At 36.7% G+C, this 24,447-nt stretch overlaps 1 protein-coding gene across 1 annotated transcript; it reads right to left on the reverse strand.

Moving 5' to 3' along the window:
- Positions 1 to 10,120: 10,120 nt before the first annotated feature.
- LOC135249501 (stonustoxin subunit beta-like) lies at positions 10,121 to 15,633 on the reverse strand. Its single transcript, XM_064325129.1, has 5 exons — positions 15,528 to 15,633; positions 13,176 to 13,205; positions 11,931 to 11,993; positions 11,218 to 11,357; positions 10,121 to 11,120 (listed from the first exon to the last, which is right to left on the reverse strand). The coding sequence occupies exons 1-5, from the start codon at positions 15,577 to 15,579 to the stop codon at positions 10,695 to 10,697; spliced, it is 711 nt and encodes a 236-aa protein (XP_064181199.1). The 5' UTR covers positions 15,580 to 15,633; the 3' UTR covers positions 10,121 to 10,694.
- Positions 15,634 to 24,447: the final 8,814 nt, after the last annotated feature.

Below are 24,447 nucleotides of genomic sequence, written 5' to 3' on the forward strand. Positions count from 1 at the left end.
TGTTAACATTAAACAGATGCCTGAATAGTGAAATAGAATGTTCTCATTTCACCCCATATTTTGAGACCCTGGCTAGACAGCAGACAATAAGCAGTGTAGCAAACTTGGAAATTACACAGAATGTGAATGTCTACTGTTTTAGAGAGCTGTTCTATGTAAATGTACAGAGCTAATGTTAGAGACAAGTCCTTAAAGCTCAGAGAATAAGCACAGATACTTATGCGACAGTATACTACACACAGTGCCAACACAAACGCACCAGGTCACACCAACAAAGCAATTTGAACTGCACTTAAAAACTGTGAAATACTGATGGACTCCAAAAGTTAAACGAGTAGAGGGATGGAGTAACAGATAGGCTGTTTAAAACAGCGTGCTAAATTCATGCGTTGCAGCTGTATTCAAACAGACATCTAGAGGAGGGCAAAGAAGAAAAGAGCAAAGACAGAAGGAGGGAGAGAAGGAGGAGTGGCTCTCCTCCCCTTATTTTCCAGCTCATTTCTCTGGAGAGGGGAGAAGTGTGCTCCTATTCTCTAATGGGACTTTCCACTGACACCTGCTGACTGACAAAAGTAGGACAAAAGAAGAATGAGAGCAGTTCACCCAGTCATTAGACTGCATTAAGTCACGGTATATTATGGATGTTTTATGGTTTACTATACAAAAGTGCACTTAACATCTCATGAGTTTAGTAAACTTTGGTAAAATAATTGTGATTGCAAGATCATTGACAATTTTGGCAGAATAGTAATAGAAATGGACAGCATATCTATCAGGAGACAGACACAGAAAGAAGCAGAGGATTTGAATCATGCCTTCAAGCATGGCATGTGACAGAGTAACAAAAATACATTTTATTTATAGTTCTGGGGAAATATATCTTATTTAATAGATTTCAGAAATTTTGAGTTCTTAAAGAATATTTAAATAGCAAAACCAAAATCAATGTGTAACACAATTACAGTAAGGTATGATGCTAACTATATTCCGAGTTGATGTGTTAGTAGACTGTATCAGTGATCTGTCAGTGAGCTCAGTGACAGAGAATTGACAGACAGGAATATAACTAGCACAGCCAGACAAAGATGGGACAGAAGGAATCCAACTGTCAAACTAAAAGCCAGCTCCAATTTTGATAAATGTGCAAAGTAAAATAAAAATTCTCAAGTAAGCATTGATACTACAGTACATCTAAGGCTAATCATCAGAAACATTCAGAAATTTCTTATGTGATTTGTTGTACAAATACTATAATACTAATAATACACTTACAGTAACACTTACAAAGCAGCATACATTGCTTTAGAACATGTCATGAGCTCTAAATAGATTTCTAGTCTGAATAGTTATTTACTTATACCTACTCTGTCAGTACAAATCATACAATACATATGCACAGTATAAACTTAGGTGGGCTATGAATCAATATATTTAAGACTTGCTAATAAATCTGGAGCAATTCGCAGACAGACTACCAGGTTGTTACATAATTTGTTCCGAGAATCCATCATTAATATTTTATATTTGCATAATAAATGATTATTTGTTTGCTGCTGGCTAAACTCAATAAATCAGGCAATGCTACACAAAAAACCTTTGTGTTTATTAGGGAAGTGACTTCACAATGACAAAGGTTCTGCAAAGTTCTGAAACTATCTGGTGAGAGTTGAAGCAAAGAGAGCAAGTAGATTAGTTGACTATGCCAGCACCTCCATGGACTCCCTCCCCTCTGGCTTATTGGACAGACTGGATTCCTCAGCACCAGTTATTTATGTTGACAAACCAGAGAATTCCGCTGCTGCTTCAAATATTATGGCTGTGAATATAATGAAACACATGTTATTTCACCTGGCTTAAGATTCTGTCACTCCACTATAGTAGAGCAAATGATACTGCAGCTAAAACAAAATTAAAATAGCCTAGGCTAGAAAATATATTTATTGCTACCTGCTTCTGAATCTGATAATACAACAGGTATAGCTGCATACTATTTCCTCTCTCCACATAAAAACAGTAACCAAGCTCTCCTCCAGTTCCATTACCAATCTCCTGCCATAAAATGTGCAACAATATAATGTGTCTTGCCTAAAAAATCCACTAACCTGTTTCACATAATTCTCTAGTGAGTGAGACGATTCAAAAGAATAATGAAGGTGCAGTGACTTGAAATTGTGAGACTTTCATCCAGGAATAAAAAAGGTACATACATATATTGTGCAGTGAATGTCATGACATTATAGTTGACTGGATTTCTCTCTGGGTGATGTTTCTCAAACTGCTTCATAAAATCAAAATTGTGCTAAGCCCCAACCCTACGAACAAACACCACCAAAATGGAACATTTCTGTTCAAAAAGATGGCACTGTGCAGTTCTTCTGGCATGACTCATTCTGCAATACTTAAAATCACCAGCAGAGGAGGCCATTGTTTTGACAAAAAAGAAAGGCCTATTTTTAAAGAGCCAGTTTTTTTGTTCTCTTATTAATGCTGACATTTCTCAAGACAGAAAACTATGGCTAGTCCAAGAAAGTAAATTATCCTGTAAAATATATACAGAACAACATCATAATTAAAGACATTTTTTAACATCTTGTTGTCACAAACATACACATTGTATTTTCTTTCTTATCATTTTGATCTATTATTTTGCTGGCAGTGATGGACATTGCACTGGTAGCACTTTTTAATTTATGTTTTGGCAGATTTGCTGTCATTTGGCACAGTTTGGATTGTGAATAAGTAGATATGAAACTGGCCAGTATCACAGTCCCCAAAATGAAGTGATTTTTTAAAACCACTGGCAAGGTCCTGTAGGTTTCTATCTTCAATGAACCCATGTACCGTCATGAAAAACCCAACTAACTCTCACAAGATTAAACTAAACAGTTGATATCATAGCAAATGCTTGTTTATTGCAAATAAATCATTTTAACATTATGCAGTAGCATGTAGTTGCAAAAAAATAAAATAAAACCAATCGGTAGAAGCAACAAACCATTTTTTTCAATAGTGGATTGTATTTCCCCAACTACAGTGGCCTTTCTAGATAATTAAGAAATGAACAGTGCCCGGATCACAGGGCGTTAAATAACCACATCATTTATTTATGTATTTGGGTGGATACTGTAGAGCTACAGTAGCTACAGTTAGTGAATGTAATGTAATTTCAGCAGGTTAAATATGTTTTTGAATGATGAGCTGAATGTCCTCCGTGGATTTCTACAGCCCTGTTGATGACAGTCCATTTATCAGACTAACATTTTACAGACGACAGTGACTTTAAAAAAATAATAAAATCAGATGACTATCCCTGTCCCTTGTGTCCCTTGTTTAACATTGCTAGCTTGTGGTTTTATCCTCACGTTGGGCATCGCTGAAAACATTAATGCACAAGATAAGAATTGAATAGAATTTAATTTAATATGTTTGCCTATTTGTTTACATTACTGACACATAAGAATAATAATTCAATGTGTAAAACTAGGACGCTGCTATATTTCAGTGGAAATTCCCCATACGCAACAGCCATTACACGCATAGCCCCGGCACTTAGAGGTATAGACTCTTTTCAACAACAGCTGAGACAAATGAGAGCTAGCGCTACACAATGATGTCAAGCTGCTTATTTCACAGTCTACCAGTTAAGCCTGCACAGACAGTGAGTCAGGGGAGGACCCTTTGTCTGTGACTTGTGCAGGCAGACTGTGGATGGATGGCTGAACAAAGGGGGTCACGGGCAGTGTTCCTTCTCATTTTCGCATTCATGAGCAAAGTCTTATGTCTCATGGGTATAAAGTTCAGCACTTCGAGCAACTTCGGGGTGGGAGGGTGGGAGATAAATTGTTTATGTGGGTTTATGTGACAATGAAATGCATTTTATGAATATGTTTTAAAACTCAGCAAAAAGAGAAATTGTTGATCAGGGACGCGCAGTATTTAATTGTATTTTCTCGATGACATTCTGTGATTTAACTACAGATAAATTTGCCTTGAAATCGATTCTTAAAAGATTTGTGGTCATGGTATCACATCATATATTTATGGTATGGACAATAGATGAAAAATAAATGAAAAATAAGCTTCTGAAAATGAAATAGTAAAACAACGTTAGAGCACTGATTACAATAATATACAGGTTGTGGCCAAAAAGGTGGAAATACCAGTATGAAGGCACATATTAGGCCACTGGGCCACTACACACTGCTGGAACAGCTTACGGTATATCTGCTGTGGCAAAGAATCTACCAGCATCTGGAATTCTGCAGGAGGAATACAGAACCCTTCTTTCACATAAAAAAGTCAGGCCTTGTTGACTAAGGTGAAAACCACTGTCCTAGATGTTATTCCAGAATCTCCCATAAATGCTTGATTAGATTCAGATCTTGTGATTGATTAGGTCATGGCATATGGATAACATAGTTTTTATGCTCACCAAACCACAGGGTGGCCGTACATGCTCTATGAATAGAGGCATTGTCATCCCCAAAGACACTCCTCCTGGCAGACATAAAGGCAATGACATGGGATGAAGGTGATCACTCTTGGAATCACTGTTGGAACTGTGCACTTGCCTGTTTCTCAAAAACATGAAAATGGATGATTCATCAGCCCATATAACATTTCTTTGCCGTTCAGTTGTCCATTATGTATACCACTGTAAGCACACCTGTGCATTGCCAGGTGAAATTAGTGGTTTGTGCACCAGACTTGTAACATTCCACTCTGCAGATTTCTCAAAAGGCCGTTCTTCATCTGATTGCCTGCTCATTCGCAGGATTCATCCTTGTTTACTAACCCAAGGACATCACAGTCCAGGAGTACGCCCCTTTGACCACAGGTGCCATAAACATTGTTGATGATGTTCCCTCATAGTTCTAAGCTGACTTCATCTCAGACGCTGTTCCTTGTGACAAATCAGCAAGGTCAGCTGTCTTCAACACTGAAAGTCCAACCAAACCTGCCCCAGCAGTCACCCCTCTTTTAGTCACTAGGGGCCTGTTGTCTAGCCATGCTAACCATAATTACTGGCAACCTTGTAATTATGCTAAGTCCTTTATTAACTTAGGAACCACACCTGTGTGGAAGCACCTACTTTTGATATACTGTATCCCACAATTACACAAATGGCTAAAATCCCTTGGACTGGTTAAATTAAACCCACCTTAAAACTGAATTATTTTATTGGTATAAAGTTGCTCATTATAGCAATGCAAAAACTTGAACGGAATTTCTACATAGCAAGCAGTGGTAAGCAATTTATGGCTATGCTAGGCCCTTGTCATTTTATTTTCCAGTGCATTTTTTCCCATTTCTCATTGCTTTGATCAACTGAGCTGAAATCCAGGTATTCATTCAAGTGCATGATTCTCCTACTCCACTGGCTGTCGCTCGCCAACAAAGGTCAGCATGGTAGATTTATTTATAAGGCAGTGTATTATTTATTTACTTATTTATTAACTATTTTTTGTTGCGCAGTGTTTGAACAACAGAAGTTGTGTAGATGGATGCTACTTCAAACAGCACTGGCAAGGTTCAGAGTTGATAGATTACAGAGTCCAATCAAGCCCTAGAATCATCATGCCTTAACAGAATGATCCACTCAGCAACCCAAAGCAATACTTTTTAAATTATGTTGCTACACAAAGTAATACCTTCTAAAATGTCATAAATGTGCATTTCTGCGTTATTATTATTATTATTATTATTATTATTATTATTACTGAATCACACTCCATTTTTCCAGTAAATTCAGACACATCACCGTGAAAGCTGAATACAAACAATGTACAATAAAAAAATGGTGTTTCAGCTATATTTTTATTTCAGCTATATACCATAATTATGCTTGTTTGTAAACAAGTGGCATATAGTTTTTAGAATATGGCTTAAAAGGCATCAAAACAGCAAAATATGTGAGTACGGAATATTTTTAACTCAGAAGGTGAGTGAAATACATGCAGATGACAGCATGTCAGAATAGAAAATGATGGCTCAGTACATTCTTCAGTACTGTATGCAGGTCAAAATGACTGACAGACAGATTGATAGATACGTGCATTGTACTCATTCACCTTGGAACTGGGCTACATGCGATTACTCATCTTCTTCATTCCCATTCGCCCCACTTATTCCCAGCCATATTTCAACATGAGCCATGTGCACTATACCATATCTCAAGTTAGGAATAGTTACACAGACCATCAGGTTAGGTTACGACTTTGACGCATGCCAGACATTTACATGTACCTACTGGCGCAAATATAGCTTCTCTGAAATGACAGGCATAATATTCTTAGAATACAACCTCTAATGCTGTATTCTTGGTCAGGAGGATATGTCTGTCTTTTTTCTTGTCTTTTGCTGACTCAGTTAAAGTAAACTGTAGCCACCTTCTCACTTTTACACTTTCAGTATGATTGGATTCCTACCCCATGACCATCCAACCTGTCACAGGCCATCAGTCAGTACTCAAGAAGGGGAGAGGGACGACAGAATGAAGTTAATACAGACTCACCAGTTAGCAAACTAAAGTGAATACTTTCACACTGACCCTGTGTATTTGAACCATGCTGTCTATACCTCTATAACATTTAATTAATAAACCCAGATTTCATTTGGCATGTCTGTTGTGCTTTACTTTTATGCTTTTATGTTTTGTATCATTTAGCAATCTGCAGAATTTGAATGAATGGTAATTAATAATCATCCTCAAATCTGTCCATTCTATGACAATATAATGTGAACATGAACCTCTATTAACATGGTTTTAAAATTAATATTTGTTTTTCAGTTAAACATGATACTTCATTTAGGCACTTGTCGTGTAGCTCCAGTACACCTCATTACCCCTCACACTATATGACAGGTGAATGGGCGCATATTTCTTTTTTTGGGCCAGTATGCGAGCACCCCACTGAGTGGCACCAGAGAGTAAACAACCCCTGAATACTCTCACAGTGGTGTGCATGTGCATGGGGGAAGAGTACACTGGAGCACAGTTGTTACTCTCTCAAATGATCTGCAGAAATTCCATTAACACCACTCATATAACATATGAGTGCCGCATATACTGTAACATACAGTGAGCTCCATGACGTTTGGGATAGAGACATTTCTTGATTTGGCTCTGTGTTCCACAGTTCTAGAGTTGCAATGACACAATTCACATGCGGTTAAAGTGCAGATTAAATGGTATTTTTTATACGTTTTGGTTTCACCTTGTAGAAATGATAGTACTTTGTATGCATATCCCTGCATTTCAGGGCACCATCATGTTTGAGATATACAGTATCAATGTTATGTGAATGAAAGTAATCATGCTTGGTACTTTGGTGCATATCTTTTGCAATCAACGACTACTTGGAAGTCTATGACCCATAGACATCGCCAGGGGTTGAGTATCTTCTCTGCTGTTGCTGTGCCAATCCTGTGCTGCAGCCATCTTCAGCTCCAGCTGATTTCAAAGGCTAGTTGCCTTAAGTTCTCTCTTCAGCATATGAACATCATCCAGTTTCTGGCTTTGAAAAACTCCTTTTTGCTTTAGCAGTATGCTTGGGATCATTATCTTTCTGTAGGAATGCCATCCAATGAGTTGTGAGGCATTTGGTTGAACTTGAGCGGATAATATGCTTCTGTACACTTCAGAATTCATTCTGCTGCTATCAGCAGTTACATCATCAATGAAGCCAAGTAAGACAGTGCCTATGGCAGCTATACATGCCAAGACCATAACACTCCCACCACCATGTTTCATAGATGAGTAGAGGTGATTTGGATCTTGGGCAGTTCCTTTTGAATGTCCACACTTTGCCCTTGCGGTGATGCTGTCAATCTTGGTCTCAACTGTCCACAAGACTTTTTTCCAGAACTCTGCAGTTTTTGTGGCAAACTAGTGGTTTGCATCTTTCAATGTAGCCTGTGTAGTTCTGTTCATTAAGTTTTATGCAGTCAGTAGTCACTGACACATCCATGCCAGCCTCCAAGAAAGTTTTTCTGATCTGTCAGACAAGTGCTATAATTACCACATGGTGAAACCAAAATGAATAAAAATACCCTTTAATAAAAGCTAAGAATATGCACTTTAAAAAAGAAGAATGTTTTTGTTCCAAACATTATGTAGCTTGCTGTATATGGACTGAATCTGGCACAGGGGGATTAAAACCCAGAAGCAAGATGATGCAGAGTTGTGCTGCAAGATCAAAGATTTTACACGGACAAGTTAATAATACAAGGGCATTGTGCTCAACTGCTGTGATACAATTTTACTCCTTAATCTACACTAACCTGCAGACATATGTAGGTTGCTCTAATAAAAAGGTTGAGGACATTTTAATGAAAAAATGTTTCTAAGCATTTTAAAAAGCAAAAACCATGTGCAGTGCTAACTACATTTGTTCAGGTCTAAATAAGGTCTGGTAGAGTAGTTTCATTTTGATACAAGTGCGTTTGATCCCTTTTGGTCTCAAAGAATTGAACTGAATATTTTATCGTGTGGTTTGACCATGGATTCAACCAGGGGTCATGATTAAGTCAATAATTAAGGCCATAATTTGGTGAGGTCCTATACTTCACAGGTGCTCCTACAGGAGCAGCCAATACAAGACCTCGTAATAAAATATAATTAGTAATTATAAACAATGATACAGTCTATATGAAGAATCTACTCAAATATTTGCATAAGGACTAAAATAAAATGAAATAGAAGCAATAACTTCAAAAACATCAAAGACTTGGAACTGAAAAGTGAAAAGTATTCTAAGCATAATGATGAAACTGAACCTAAAGCCCTGGGGCACCCCTGTGTATTTTGGTTTCCAGACCAAAATAGTTGCAACCTCAGAATTTTAACTTTTCTAAATTAGGTGCTTTTCTTGTTTAAAGGGATTATTTCCCTTTTAAGAAATAGCTATGCATGCCATGAAGAATACAAATCCCGTGTTCACATTGTGCTTATTGTGCTTTATTTCTAACAATTACAAAAGAAGGGGAAACAAATTGATTCAAATTTCTATATCAATATCCCTTCAAATGTAGTGGGACCCAGAGGAATTGCAAATGAAGTAGTTATACCAGGAGTTGATTTTAAATATCACTAAGAACATAAACCAGTCTATGGAAGGATTGGAGAATGAAACAGTGCAGCTGCAGCCTTATTTAGAGATCATAGATCAAAGCACTCAAACTCTCCAATCCAAAGACTAGCAGCACTGAATGATAAGCTAGGGACGAGACCATGAGGAGTACTGATGCGATCAAGATTAATATGGATATAAATTATTTGCTCTTTCTCTGCTACAATGCTAAAATCAGCTCAAACCCAGCCAAACAGTATCATTATCTATGTCATGTTATTGTCAGAGGAACTGGAGATCCATTTTACTTGAAATGATCTGAGAGATATACCCAGTCAATTGTGCAATCTAGCAAAACAATTTCTGTGTGTCAGGTCCTGCTCCAAAAAATTAATTAATTTGTAATTAAAAATTTAAATATGAAGGCAGGTGGGGGATGGGTTATTACTTTCAGCTTACATACTCACGCAAATTCATTGAATCATTGATTTTTTCATTTGATGAGTTTCAATGTCTACCATTTATTCCTATGTTTTTCTGAAACCCCATAAATATTTCCAAAAAAGTTATTCTGTAGTTATTCTCCCTGTTTCACTTTTATTATTTTCCTTAATGTGATTTAGAAAATGAAAACTTAAAAAAAAAAAATATAAATATATATAAGACACATATAAAAAACATATAGAATTTTGCATAAAATAAAAACATTGATCTGGGCCAAGTATGAAAACCCCTGTACTTTGGTGGGTGGGGCATTTCTCATAAACCAATAAAAACACTTTTTGAAGTTTCATTGCATTGATTGAAGTTTGCTTATTTTGTCTGAATACCTGCACATGTAGCTTGAAATTATGCTCTAATTTTCTTTTATATAGAAGATAAAACTGTGTATTGCATCCTCAAAATCACCTTTCAGAAAAAAAATGTTTACTACTTCAAAAGCGAAAATTCACCTATATATCATGAAGAACAGCATCATGATAAGCTGACTGACAAAAATAATGATCAATTATTTTTCAAGAAAAAAAGAAAATTTGCCCACACAAATATAGAGGTTTACACATACATATTTATTTGCACAGCATATTCCTGTACTGCACTACACATACAGTTCCTTCACAGTCTAGATACTCAAAGTCTCACATACAGTTCCTATCATATATAATATATGAATTAGACATGAAAAACAAAAAACTAACTGCAATCAAATTTAAATTATAAAATAAAACATTTATTCAGATATGTAACAAAAATAATTTTTTAACTTACTAACTATACTATTTCATAATAACTATTATTAACCAGGTCATAAATGATAATGATAATAATAAGAATAGTACTTAATATATTAACTTAATGTTTAATAATTTTTATATTAATATAAATATATTTTGTACCCTTGTTCCCCTCCCATTCCTGTTTTCAACCGATTCATAATTGTTTCTGGTGTTTTCAAGGAAAAATTAATTCTACTTTCTTTTACTCCTCTCCATTCTATATAAATCTAAAAGATGTTCTCTCTCCTTTCCTTTTCCAATACTGCTCTTTTCTCCTCTTTTCTGATGTTACTTTACTTCAAATTTCCATTTTGTTCCCTCATTTTCTCAATTTTTGTTTTCTCTCTCAATCTTTCTTTAGTATACAGCAAGAAGATGACCTTCCTACCCAGATTCCTGGCACAATGCGTTCTGTCATTGGGTTCTGAAACTTGTAAATCAGCTTGACTTCCTTCTTTCCTGTGTCCTCCTCCCCCTCCTGTTTGCATTCCACCAGGTAGAAGTTTATGAGCCCAGCTGGCTGGTCCACATACACCCCAAGAGTAGAGCAGTGGGGGATGCCCATAACCTCCACAACCTGGCCCTTGTGCCAGGCATGATAGCAGGATCCAGCCCAACCCACACCCCAGGATTCATCATTCTCTCCAAGACCAGAGGGACCATCATAAGCCTTCCTTCCAACTCTTTCATATGTGGCACCAATAACCACCCATCCTGAAACTGTCACTTCCCAGTATCCCCTTGTACCCCATAAGCCCTCATTGCAGAGCACCTATAGAATGAGAGAGAAAGGAAGTGTAGATATTTTTCAAAAGATATACCTGGCCAATCACAACAGCATAATATCATCAGCACTTAGACAACCCTACCTGTGGTGTGAGCTCAAATCTCTCAGGCCTGTCCAGGTAGGGACAGACCTCCTCAGTCAAACGAACCACCTTAGAACCACCCTCTGACACCCACAACATCTTCTGAGCAGTTTTTTCATTCAGAGTGAGGTTCATCCAGTCTGTGTGTGCGTGTGTGTGAGAGAGAGTGAGAGAGAGAGAGAGAGAGAGAGAGAGAGAGAGAGAGAGAGAGAGAGAGACCGACAGAAAAAGAGGAGAGAGAGAGCATTAGAAAAGATCAACTTAAGTGAACTTGTTTCTTGGGGAAACAACCTGTCCACCTCAGTAAGGACAGCAGAGTGTCTCCCTACCTTCCATTGTCTGATTCCAATTTCCCTCTTCTACATCTACCCCCTGTCTGCCCTATATTCTTTTGATTGCTTACAATTTTGCAAAACACTCTAAATTCTAAATTGTTTTCCGTATACTTCTCAGGATATTCAGAAGATACATGATGACTCCTAGCACCTGGTGGTCCTCAAATGCTACATTTGCATTTTTTAGGTGCTCAATGGGAAGTGTCCTTATATTGCTGTCAGAGCAAATTACACAATTTTAACATATGCTGGGTCATTTATCATTAAAAGAGTCAGACCAAAAATAAAAATTGAAATAATAATAATAATAATAATAATAATAATAATAATAATAATAAAACAACATTTTTATAAATAAATTAAGTCAAAATTCCTTACATTTCTGGAGCTCTGCTCTGCTGGAAGGCTCTGGGACATTTGGGTCATAGACAGGAGTTTCCACTGCGGCGAGACAGAAAATTTGGCAAATCTCATTCAGTTACACAGCATAAAAGACTGTTGGCATGGAGAGAGTTAAAATTTGTTCTTAACTTGTAACTGAAATGTAAACCCATTCCACTGACTTTGAAACAAGACACGGAGATAGCTTGAGGAGATTCTTTGGTGGACCATAATTCCCCTGATTAACATCTGAGGTCATGAATTGGCTATATTGTTTTTCATAGTCATCCATCTAGTGGTGGTACTGTAGCCTACTTAAGGAGGATATTGGCATCAATGAATGTGCTTTACATTAAAGGCAATCACTTGACTAACTTTAATTGTAATTAGATTGATGTTTTGTAAAAAATCACATGGGAATCCCCATTCAAAAATATTTGATGGTTACAGATACTTTGTACTTAAGGAGAATATTGGCGACTTTGTACTTTCGCTGAGTATAAACATTATTAGCAACTCCACTACATCTACAAAGAAATCATGTACTTTTTGCTAAAATACATTTCTATAGACAACTGTCGTTACTTGTTACATTTCGTATGGTCGTTGCATTTCTCTGGGTTGGCCGGTATAATTTATAATAACTGTAATGGTGTATTTGTTACATGCATGCAGCTATAGATAGCAGAGCCTGGGGCATTACCTACTACAGTAAGTGAAGGCACCTATATTTCCCATCTCAGGGTAAACAAAGAAGGCTCATTTTTTCAACTCGCAATGTGGCTCCTTATGTCTTTACGCTATACAGAGATGTTCATGGTTGTAAAAAATGGTTAGTTTTGTCTTATTGAAAAATGTATTTTTCAAATTGTACTTTTGAAAACTTGAGTACATTAAAACCCAGATATTTGGAGACTTTGACTCAAGTTTTTTTTTTTTTTTAAATAGGTGACTTGCATTTCTACTTGAGTAGTTATTTTATGGTTGTATCTTTACTTTAACTGAAGTATGGTATTTGATTAGTTTTGACCACCACTGCATCCATAGTACAAACAGGGCATTAAATAACACATTGCCTGTGTGTTTATTTTATTTTATTTATTGTTTTATCAAGCATGCCCTTAATAAATGTCATGATTAAGAATGTAACCACAAAGAACACTGACATGATTAAACATATATTCACTGTGAAAAGTTTACATTTAATTCTATTCATTAATCATTTCACACAGCTTTTCTTACCAGCAGGACCTGGGATAGCATTTTTCTGTTCTGAAAAAAAAAAAAAAAAAAAAAAGATGTAAATATAATTAATCAGGAGTGAAAACAACGAGTGGATGGGGTTAAAAAGTCACCAGAATCGGAGTAGGTAAAAGCTAACGTAAGTCCAGCAGTTTGCCTTATATACACTAATATACAGTATACAGTATCAATACCATACCATTGTTTCTAAATCAGCCCAGACTGCATACCTGAACATGCATAAATAAACTGCTTGTTGTCTTCATACCTTGGTGCCTCTTTCATAATTTTCTATAGGATTGGACAGAGATAGTCAGCCTTGGTCCTGATGATATTTTGTCAATGAGAATGGCTATCCAGAAAACCCTGTTTGTAGTTTAATTTTCTACTTTTCTACTGACCTGGTTTGTGGGTGTTAATCTACAGTTGGATGTACCTTTGCTGAAAGGTCTACTGTCAAAGAGCATTGAGCAACATTATGAATGTCAAGATGTAACACAGATGCAGGGAAATGTTTAGACTGTGTCCTGGCTGTCTCAATATATAATTAATTCAGCCACTCAAGATAATAGAAGAAGCTTTGAGTGTGTATGCGTTCAATAGAAAGTAAAGACTTAGCTTAGACCTAGCGCAGGGAGCACTTAACCCTTTTGCTGCCTTCTTTAGTAATTGTATATTTTATTTTGCTGTCATCTTTGTCTTGAATTCATAGAACGTCATGAACGATATTAGCCTTTCCAACAATGGGCAATAATTTTTTATATTGAGGGTCTGAATCACAATAACTACTCCTTTGGGTAGTATTATATGACCACCCAGACTCAAAACCAAGGTCACATATAAATATTCATGGACAATATTGAACATTTAGCACATTAGACGATAATATTTTATTATCGTCTAATCACTAAACTGGTTATTCACCATTGATCTCCTTCAGAGTAACAGCAGCGGTAACTAAATGTAATTCATATTGCACCAATGAGATATTATTTTGGTTTGGATCACTTGATCAAAGGTAATCTCTGGTTATCTACGTATGAGTGAAGAACTCTGTGTACAGGTAAGACTTGATTTTAAGTTGATGCTTCATGACTTTTTGAAGAGTTACATCCAAGCTGTTTGCATATTTCTCTGGATTGTGAATGTTAGAGATCACAGTGTGATCTTATTAAAATATTATGTAGGGCAAAACTAACTTGAGAAAATATTGATATTGAGAGAGGAAAAGAAGACAGAAATAAATCAGTGATAAACAGACACAGGAAAAGACTGAGAGTGGTGAGGTGAGAAAGAATTTAGAAAATGATTGATGAAGGGAGCGATTTCCAGAGCGAGACTGGTAAGGAAGACCGAGGTAAGAACACGGAGCTATTGTAACATGACCCCTCTGCCTGTAAACAAAAAAATATTCAGATCATAAATCACACAACGTATGCTCAGTGATGAAAGCTTACATTTATTTTATGGCTGGCTTTCCCATTCGAGTTCATTTGTGTTTGTAGCTGTTTATCTGACAACCTGCTTAATATTTTTGATGCACATTCAAACCTCAAATTAAAAGTGAACATACAAGAGCAGCTGTGAAGTGGCACCTCGATAAGGATGTCTTAATACCCATTGTGTACAATGTACAATACAAGGATTCACATGTACTTCCTAACAGAGACTTACCTATTCTCTTTCCCATACTACTGACCCAGAAAAACCAATTATCCTTATTAAGTTATGGTGATATGTATTGTATTTCATATACAGCGATTGCTTGACCCTTCGTCACCATTGAACAAATAAGTCACAAGTGCCCTGGCTGAAAAATAAGGGTGCCACCAGAAATTTTCAGCCCCATGAAAAGATCTCACATTGGGCCCCACGACACTAGGCCACCTCATCCCTAAAACCCTGTGTTTGGATCATACCATTCTTGAAATGTCATTTTTTATTCTGATTTTTAAAAATTACCTTTTGGCTTGTTTCTCTGTCGCACTAAATTTGTCTGACAATATGACTATGAAAACGACTAATGAAAATTTCTAAGAAAACATATACACAAAACAATACTGGCACTTTCTTGGCCCTATAAACTGTTAATACAGTTTAATCCATTTTCTGCAGGTGTTGGCACTGCAGTGTCATCCTCATAAAATGTAATTTTTAGTTTCCTCATTATTTAAGAGCAATCTTTTGCAGAATTTTATTCATTTAATTTAGTCATTTAATTTCAGATATCTATTTAAAATATAATGACTCTCATGTATATAATGTACATTTAAAAATAACATTTCAATGTCTAACATTTTACACAATTCTGCATCTTTTTGTCTTTGTGTTGCCTAAATGGGCAGTTCCTACCTGACTTCTGCGAGACAGGAATTAATCTAGCTGCTGATGTTCTGCTAGGCATTTTAGAGCTGGGTTGTTTTCCTCTTTATCTCTCAGACCAGAAATGCTTAGCCTGTCCCTCTCTCAGGGTACTTATACCCAATGAAAGAGGTGGAGGTGTTGGTGGGGTGAGGGCTGCGGGGGGTGGGGGGGGGGGGGGGGCTGAGAGGGCAGATGAAAGGGGTGTGAGGGAATAGGGTCAGACATGAAAGCAACTACTGTATGAGGTTGGCATTTGAAACCTGCGTAACCAAAGTGTCTCTTCAAGAGCGGAGAGATGGACAAACATTTTGGATATGACTGGAACATGGAATATCTCCCAAGGTTGTCAATCAAAGCTATGGAGAGCTCATCCAATGACACAATTTTTGAATCTGAACACAAAGTCAAAAATAATTTTACCAAATACACTCATCTCTGCTGCTGAAAATATTAACAGATTATTACTGCAAATATATATGGTCTGCATATGTTGCATAAATGATAAGCAGAGTAAATGTTTCGTGTCAATTGTTTAAAAAAAAAAAAAATTAACCATGAAGGCCTAACAAAAGTTCCAAATTAGATTAATGAATGGATATTTATTAACACACTTATTTCATTTTGTATATTCTTATCACTTTTTGTGCGTATATTCAAACTGGTATTGAGTTTGGTTCTCAAAAAAACCCCCACAGTTTGGCATGTTTGTCATACATTGTGCACCTTTTTCATGTTTGTAATGTGTGTCCTTGGTGACATTTTCTCACCTTGTGAGACACACAAATCATTTGAACATGACAGAAGGGTAACACAGTAGATGTCTACCCATCATCCCCGCAGTGTCTCCTTCAGAATCTGGCTCGGCTAACCACCTTCACTTTAAATGGAATAGATAACAGAAAAGTACAATAAATAAAAATATATGCCCTGTATTTGCAAATATGCAGTGAGCTGCATAGCATTTGGGACAAAGACATATTTTGAATTGATTTGGCTCTGTATTACACAATTTTAGATTTGTAATCAAACAATTCATAGAATAGCTGAAGTGCAAATTCTCAGCTTTTATGGGTATTTTTATACCCATAAAAAAATATCTTGGGCAGCCTATTGACCTCCACACTTTGCTCTTGCCATCACGTAGATACAAGTGAATCTTGGACTCATTTATCCACCTTTTTTCAGAATTCTCCTGGCTCTTTTAGGTTCTATTTAGTAAACTGTTTTTGTGGCTGACTAGTGGTTTGCATCTTGCAGTGAAGCCTTCAGTATTTCATGAAGTCTTCTGTGGACAGTAATCCCTGACAGATCCAAACCTGCATCCTGAAGAGTGTTTCTGATTTGTTGGACAGATGTTTGAGGGTTTTTGTTCATTAGGTGAGAATTTTTTAGTGATCAACTTTAGGGGTCTTTGTTGGCTTACCAGGCAGCGAAATGAGGCTGATAAATAAGAACGCTAGTGGTAACGCTTGAGGTTAAGTTGTCTATTGAATTAATTTAGTAATATGTAATAAACTGATTGTGCCAAAATTTTAATTGAGACATCTATTCTTTCTGGGGAAAGATATCTTTGTTATAACTTTGTTAATTACAATTGAAACTTCTATCTAATTACCAAACATTCATTGTAGCGTGCTGTCGAACAATCTGGTAATCCGAACGGCAACATGAGTTTGGAAAGCTTTTTGGGGGTTTTGAGTAGGTAATTGTGTAATACAAAGTGCATCAAAACAAATCTTAAAATGAACTTGTATTTCAAATATTGACAAAATATCTGATCTTATTGCAAAAAATTAAAAATAAAATCACAAGGCTTTTCTGGAACATTAGGATCCAATAATCAAATTGGGTACTACCGCCCCTGAAGAATAGCTGAACCACAAGAACCAATGTTTTATTCCAGGCTCTGTAGGTCTTATACAAATAATCTTATTCAAAACATTATTTGTACATTTCCCAATATTATTTTTGGGTCTGGATACACAGCTACTATGAAGCACAGAGTTTCTAGCTTCTGCCATTTGCTGTGTGTCCCTTCTATCCAGACAGACATAAGACCTACACCTACAATTTCTTGTGAGATTTTCCATTCACAGTATTTGTGATGTATAAGTATTTTCGCAGTCACTCAGGATAAACGTGTCTGCTAAGTGTAATGTAATAACAAACAGCTTTTTTGACCCAGAAAGTAATTGATTTGACATAAGTAAATGAGTTTGACCTTGTTGAGTGATGCATATTTTCTGGAGGATAGAAGTAGAATTGTTTCCAGCTTCATGTGGACCCATTCAAAAAAATACCATCACCAATCAATGAGAACTGGGGAGGTCTTACTTGTAGGAAGAGTAAAAGCCCTCTTGTGAATATTGGGTGGGCTGTAGGGCATTTTTTAAATAATCTACTGAAGAACCTTTTCTGTTTTGATATTATTCATCATTCGCATTTTTGTTGTTATTTTCCCATGTTGTTTTATTTTAAATATGTGGAAATATGCTATATGCCTATTGCTCTGTCCTTTAGTGTGTAGCTACAAAGGAATGTATAGGATGAAAACTAGAACACTATGCCTGACATCAAAATCTGTGCATGTGGGCCATAGGTGTACAGTAGGTCAGGAAGCCTGGCCTTTCACTGAGATCTTGTGTAATCTGAATGGCTAGGCCCACAATACTTTGCATAAATCTACACAGAGTAAAATATGTCTCCACAAAGATGCACCTTCCCTGCATAACTTATTTTAAGCTGTATGGCCTTGCACACCAGTAGTGTGTTATATCTATGGTGAAATGTGGTGGTGGATCTTTGGTTTCACATGGTTGTTTTACAGGGTATCCCCAAGGAAAACTGTTAGTGTAGGGGGAAGCGCCTCAGACTACAAGCAGCCCCAGCGTGAAGCAGCAAGCTGTGGCATTCACATGCTACAGGCTCTACCTGGCCTGGTGAAAACATGGCTACATAATGCCAGCTTTGTTAAACAGCACACAAGATTTTACCTAAGATCATAGAAAACTGTGTAGGGTTGTAGATTAGGTCAAACTTTTTTGTCAGTCGCACTGCTGTAGGTAGGGTCAAAAACGTTGCAGCACAGAGAGGAAAAAAATATACATAGCAAAAACCTTTAATAGAAAACTTTCCATTAAAAAAACTTTTCAAATTCCATGGTATTATAAAACAAAATTCATGAGTGAAGTGCAAGCAATATATAGTAGTGATCTGTTAGTGGGGCTGCCTAACCATCCCACTAAAGGTGAATTACAGGTTTTCATCAATGGAAGGCTCTCATGAATTCAGCACAGATGCAGTGGCTCTGCAATTAATATCTGGGGGAAACCATGTTTTACATATTCTGGTTCTGGGGCTCTTGTTAAAACCTGTGGAATTAGAGAAAAGAAAAGGCAGAAACCAGGTTCCCTCTGAATGTATAGAATATAGTTAATTCATGGATCATTTATTTCCTTTAAGCACTATATATAAAACCGTGCTCTTAAATAAAAGGAATTCCTGTATCAAGATTTGATTCTTAGCTTATGATCGGACAAAGAAATGCTCACATTCTCCATGTAGAATGTAAAATGATGCAGACAACTTTAGGCCTCCCTACTTGTCTATTTGTAATTTGTCTTTGGTCACCCTCAGCAGTCCCAGGGATGAGGTGCCTAATGGGGGGATGTTGTAAAGGGGCTATTGGTGGATGGACTCTAGATAAAGGATGAGTGTGCTTAGTGCCATCCCAGGAGGCTCATTACTCATAGCCCACAGAGTGCAGCTATCCAATTTCAGCCATCGCGTTTTATTAAGTATAAATGCATTATTTGTTGTAATAAATAGATGAAAAATCTAAATGGAAGTAAAGGATATATTATGTAAAATATTTTGAATGCTTTCATGTAACATTAATATACACGTGCTTTCATACACACATAAATGTATGTATTTTTAAGTTTCTGTAGAGCTTGTCGCATGTTCTGTTTCGTAAGGGCTTTGTTTCAAGCGCTGTAGTTTCTACATGGTGAAATCAAAATGTATAAAACGCTTAAAAGCTGAGATTCTGCACTTTCACCATAAGTGAATTGTTTGATTACAAATCTAAAATTGTGCAGTAAAGAGCCAAATCACGGGGAAAAAAATATTTGTCCCAAACATTATGGAGCTCACTGTATATCCTTACAGTATATCCGCAACGCCATTTTCTTCTCAAGAAATTCATTAATAAACCCATGTCTTGTTGACTGAGGCACTATTCTACTGTTTCCATAAATTGAGATAGTGGCTCGATTTGATTCAGATCTAGTGTCTAAGTTGTATGGGTGCCATTTTTGTCATGCTAATCAACTATTGCCTTGCTTAGCAACTATAAGCCTACTCTACAACTGTTATAAAATAGAGAGTTGTCCTTTTGCTACTCTTTGCTACTTTCTATGTACACTGAAGAGTACCCAATAACCCAAAAAATTTGTGATTTATTCCAGCACAATACTGTTGATGTTTATACTGTCAATCAACTATTGACCAATGCAAAAGCATTGTATGTCACAACAAGATGGATTGGTGTTTAGGAACTGATGAATGATTTAGTGTAGCCATTTGATTCTGTTCATATGGTAAAATTTACTCCAAATATCAAATAGATTGAGATTGATTATATGTAATTTGATAATAGATTTGGAAATGTGACTTACAATTAAATTTCTCATTATTTTTGTGGAATTTGAGCTGAGATTACTTGATCATTTTTAATGCCTACTCTGCATCTCTCTTTCAAACCATTAAAAAGCAGCATTCACATTTGCATCTGCCTTCCAGCTGAGTTCATATCTTCATATTTCACCTTCTCAAATTTTAATAGTAGATGAAAAAAAACACTGAGAGGGACTTTAAAATAGCACAATATGATTTCCTTTGTCAAACATGTTACAATTATTTTGTGCATTAAGAAAAACAACAACACAAAGAGAAAGAAAATAAAATTACATAACAGTTAAATACAGCAAGAGAATTTAAAACAGCTCAAAAGAACGAGCGTTAGGGAGGCACAGGGGACTCTAAAGCATTTGGCCTGTCCCTGAAATTAATGCATTGAGCCACCCTGACACTGTTCAGCTGGATAGCAGTCCACTTTTACACGCCACCAATAGACAGAATAAGTAGCTAAGTGTCACGCACCAGAACCAAGTCTCCTTTTACAGATTGTGCACAAGTACACAAATACATTATATTTGACAGAGACGTTTTCATTGAGATTTTGTGTGAACATTTTTGGAAACACCAGGTAGAAGTTTCTCTAGAAAAATCAGACCGTAAAATGGAGGTTCATACAAAAGCATTGGTGGAATGAGTCACTGCTGACACATTCAGTCTGGAGAAAACATTCAGACCCGTTGACCTGCAGGAGTGACTTTGACCCGTTAATCCCCTGTCACTCTGCGGGGTGTTGGGGAACATGGCTAGTGGTGTGAGGAGGGGACTAACCTGCAACTGTCATATACTAAACTTGGATTGGGTTAGAGAGGAGGAGGGGCTAAGAGAGAAAGATGGACAAAAAAAGAAGTGGAAGAGGGATGAAAGAGCGAGAGTGACAGGTGCATGAGCACATAGTTCTTGGGAAACCATTATTTGATACTAGGCTTGACACCAAAGGTTGTCATCCAGGGGTCCTTGACATGTTATAGCATCAGGAAATATAACAGTACATGCAAAACAAAAAAAAAAGTCAATCTTAAGTATTTTAGTCTTATATTATCTTTTTTCTTAACCTTAAACTCTTATTTCTATTATTTTTCTGCTCAAGAAGATAAACATATTGCCAATGTGGTGAGACAATTTGACTCATTTCAAGATTTTCCAATATGGTAAGACAATTTCACTTGTCAAGCAAAAGGATAACTTACATCAAGCTAAGATTTTCTATTTGTGAGAAAAAAATAAGATTTTAAGTCTCATTACAAGACTAAAACACTTGTTAAGACTGACTTTTTGCAGTGAGGGAAAATAAATTAAATTATGTAACACAACTAGTCACTGAATGAATGTATCTATTTTGTTATGACTGATATATTTCTTTTTGGCTGGACCGCAACAGTTGGGCCAGCCCTACAAACATTAATGTCTGTGACTGACTGATTGAGTGACTGAGTGAGTGATGAAGTTACACCATTGGTCGGCCGGATCACGTGTGCTAGGTCCAGCCATATACAGTTTTAACCTGGTCTTGTTGAACCAAATTAAATTTTAACCGCCTCGTCACAAAGCATCTTTTAATGAACTAAGCAACAATGAAACGACATAACGTTCTTATCAAGTGTCTTCCGTAACCTAAAATAGGATAATATATACTAATGGTAACCACAACAGGGAACCAGCTGCCTATGAATAGTACAGAACATAGACTGTTAGTTATTTCATCAAAAGCTGGAAGATATTCTGTAATATTGAGATGTTGGGTATGGACAATTGCTAATTGTTTTTATTTATGAGGTAGGCTATATTTAGGGTCTCATATTTCCCGTTTTGTGAAATCAGACAGAATTAAAGAATTTATGCCATTTGGCATTAACCATGTTTTTGACTTGGCATTTATATAGTTAAAACGGTTATTTGTGCCGTCCCTGCCTATAATGTGAAGAGATTTTTGAGTGTCTAAATTTGTCCCCTTACCGTGGAGCCACTGATCTGTATAACTGGACCCAGCCTTTCAGTCTAGATTAAGAGCCCAGAAGTCTATTGGCTCTGGAAGCTGGCAGCAGTAAGAGTTTAATTTTAGAGACCATTATAATTGAGTGAATTTTCACTCAAAGTAAAATGAACAGATTTTTGGTCACATTTTGGGCTTCATTCTGTAATTAAAAATGTACTCCAAACATTATAAGGGAATCTTCATTTTTCTTTATTCATTTGAAGCACCAAAATACATATGTGGGTAACTTTATATAAAAAAACACTATTCTGGGATCCGCACTGAAACATTATGTAAGAAAAAATAAGTGTCACTGTATTAAACATTGGCAGATGTACAGTTTTTTTACAAAGTTAAGGGAATGGTTGCTTAATTAATGCACCAAGTGGCACACGTGTAAGAAACTTCTCATATCTGAGTAGCGAAGGAACATGTGTAGTCTTACCTGGTGCTACTGGAACAGGATTAATCTAATCTTACCTTGGTTATCTGACTCCAAAATGTTTTAACCTTTCCTCTGTGCTTACAGTTGTGCATAGAAGGAGTGTGGCTCTATACAGATCAATATCTATCTTGGTAGATGCAGACGTGCCTCTGGCATGTGTAGCCTGCATAGATTTAATTGTGTATCTTAGCACAGCACTGGTGTATAAGCAAGTGACTACAGGGTGCTGATATCCTGCCTTATATTTTTATATTAGGACCCTGAAATTGCTAGGTGTGCAGTGGTAACAGTCAAAAAGGAATGGCAGGTTAAAGTTAATGCAGTTTATTTTACAGTATGTTCAATGATGGCAATATACAATAGTGCAAAAGTGTGTGTAGTGAGATGTTTTTTGCGAGTGGTGCGCAGGTCGTACTGACAAGTCTCCCCAAACCATTGCACATCTCCCCTTATATACCCAAGACCAAAGTCAAACCCCAAGTCGTCAAATAAGGACACAACAAAACAGGACATCAATGATCCTGCTTGCGTTATCCCTGTAAGCATATCACACCGAGTTAACCTTTGTAGCTGAGATGCCAACTTGTTCCCCATGACATCAGCTTTCAATACCAAACATGATCCCTACACTGTATTATGGAGAACCAAAGTTTTACTAAATGCTGATCTAGTAGGATGTTTTGTAACTGAGCACTGTCTCTTCATCACCCCTGCTGACTCCCTGCCAACACAGTAAACACAGTCTTTTTTCCTTTGGGGGGTCTGACAAGGGGCACACTTCTGCAAGCTGTTAGATTAAACACTATACTAAAAAAACACATTGCTTGGCAACAAAACACATTGCTTGGCAATTAGCTAACATTAGCACAGTAGCTGACTTGTCATTTGTATAGTTAAAAAAATTGCATGATTACAAGGCGGTAAGAATGAAAAAAAATGTTTGAAGTTTGAATTTTACTGAATTAGCAATTATAGCCTATACATCTTTAGGAAAAAGTTAAATATATCTGGTGATTTTACCTTGACATCAGCAATTTTTGTATCAGTGCATGCATAACCTTTGTGAATTGCCAAGCAACATGTGCATATTATGAAATAATTGACGTATGAAAACACTATTGAGATCACATTGTAGACAAAGTATTCCTTAATATCTAAATTGTGATTGGAAAATGGGTATGGCAGGTCTGAAATGGTCTAGGTTGAGTCTCCACTGTTCTTAACTTCTAGCAATGTCCCCAGTAATAGCTTGCTTATTTTCTTACTTGTATAGTACAGTGTGTGTGTATGACCTATTCAAGTGTGGTGGTAGCAAGTGTGGTGTAGCCAAGGTCGCTAAGTTCATGGTCATAGTACAAGAAAAAGTGCGTCAGAGTGCTGGCCCTCTGTTGCCCTCTGTTGGCTCATCTTATGCCCTCCCGGATACTGTACCAAAGTGTCAGTGGCGCCCCCTACCTGTCATGTATTTTATGTTGTGTGTCTCATACTCTAATGAACTCCAGAATGTAATAGAATTGTTTGTAACTTGTAAAACATTGTAAGATGTGCAAAAGAACCTGTGTCTGCATGAGAGTGGAGAAAAGGTTCTTGCCATTTAGGTTTTATGTCTGAACGTGAATATTGTTTCCTACTCAGGTGATAATGGATAGACTATATGAGACTAACAGTGACAGTCATCAGATCAGAAGGTATACAAAACATAAACAAAGAATTGAAGATGATACTTCACACAACTGGACATTTACAGGGAATAGGGAAAAACTTGGCCAAATATTTCACTTTAGAGTTAA

This window comes from Anguilla rostrata, chromosome 2 (genome assembly GCF_018555375.3).
Source record: "Anguilla rostrata isolate EN2019 chromosome 2, ASM1855537v3, whole genome shotgun sequence".
NCBI classification, from domain to species: domain Eukaryota; kingdom Metazoa; phylum Chordata; class Actinopteri; order Anguilliformes; family Anguillidae; genus Anguilla; species Anguilla rostrata.

Bases quoted from the DNA above. Each gene is read 5' to 3' on its own strand.
- LOC135249501 (XM_064325129.1), bottom strand. From the start codon at position 15,579: ATGCCTAGCAGAACATCAGCAGCTAGATTAATTCCTGTCTCGCAGAAG. The intron at 13,206-15,527 runs GTAGGAACTGCC...TTTTTTTTTCAG, and splicing joins TCCTGTCTCGCAGAAGTCAG to AACAGAAAAATGCTATCCCA. The intron at 11,121-11,217 runs GTAGGGTTGTCT...CTCATTCTATAG, and splicing joins GATTTGAGCTCACACCACAG to GTGCTCTGCAATGAGGGCTT.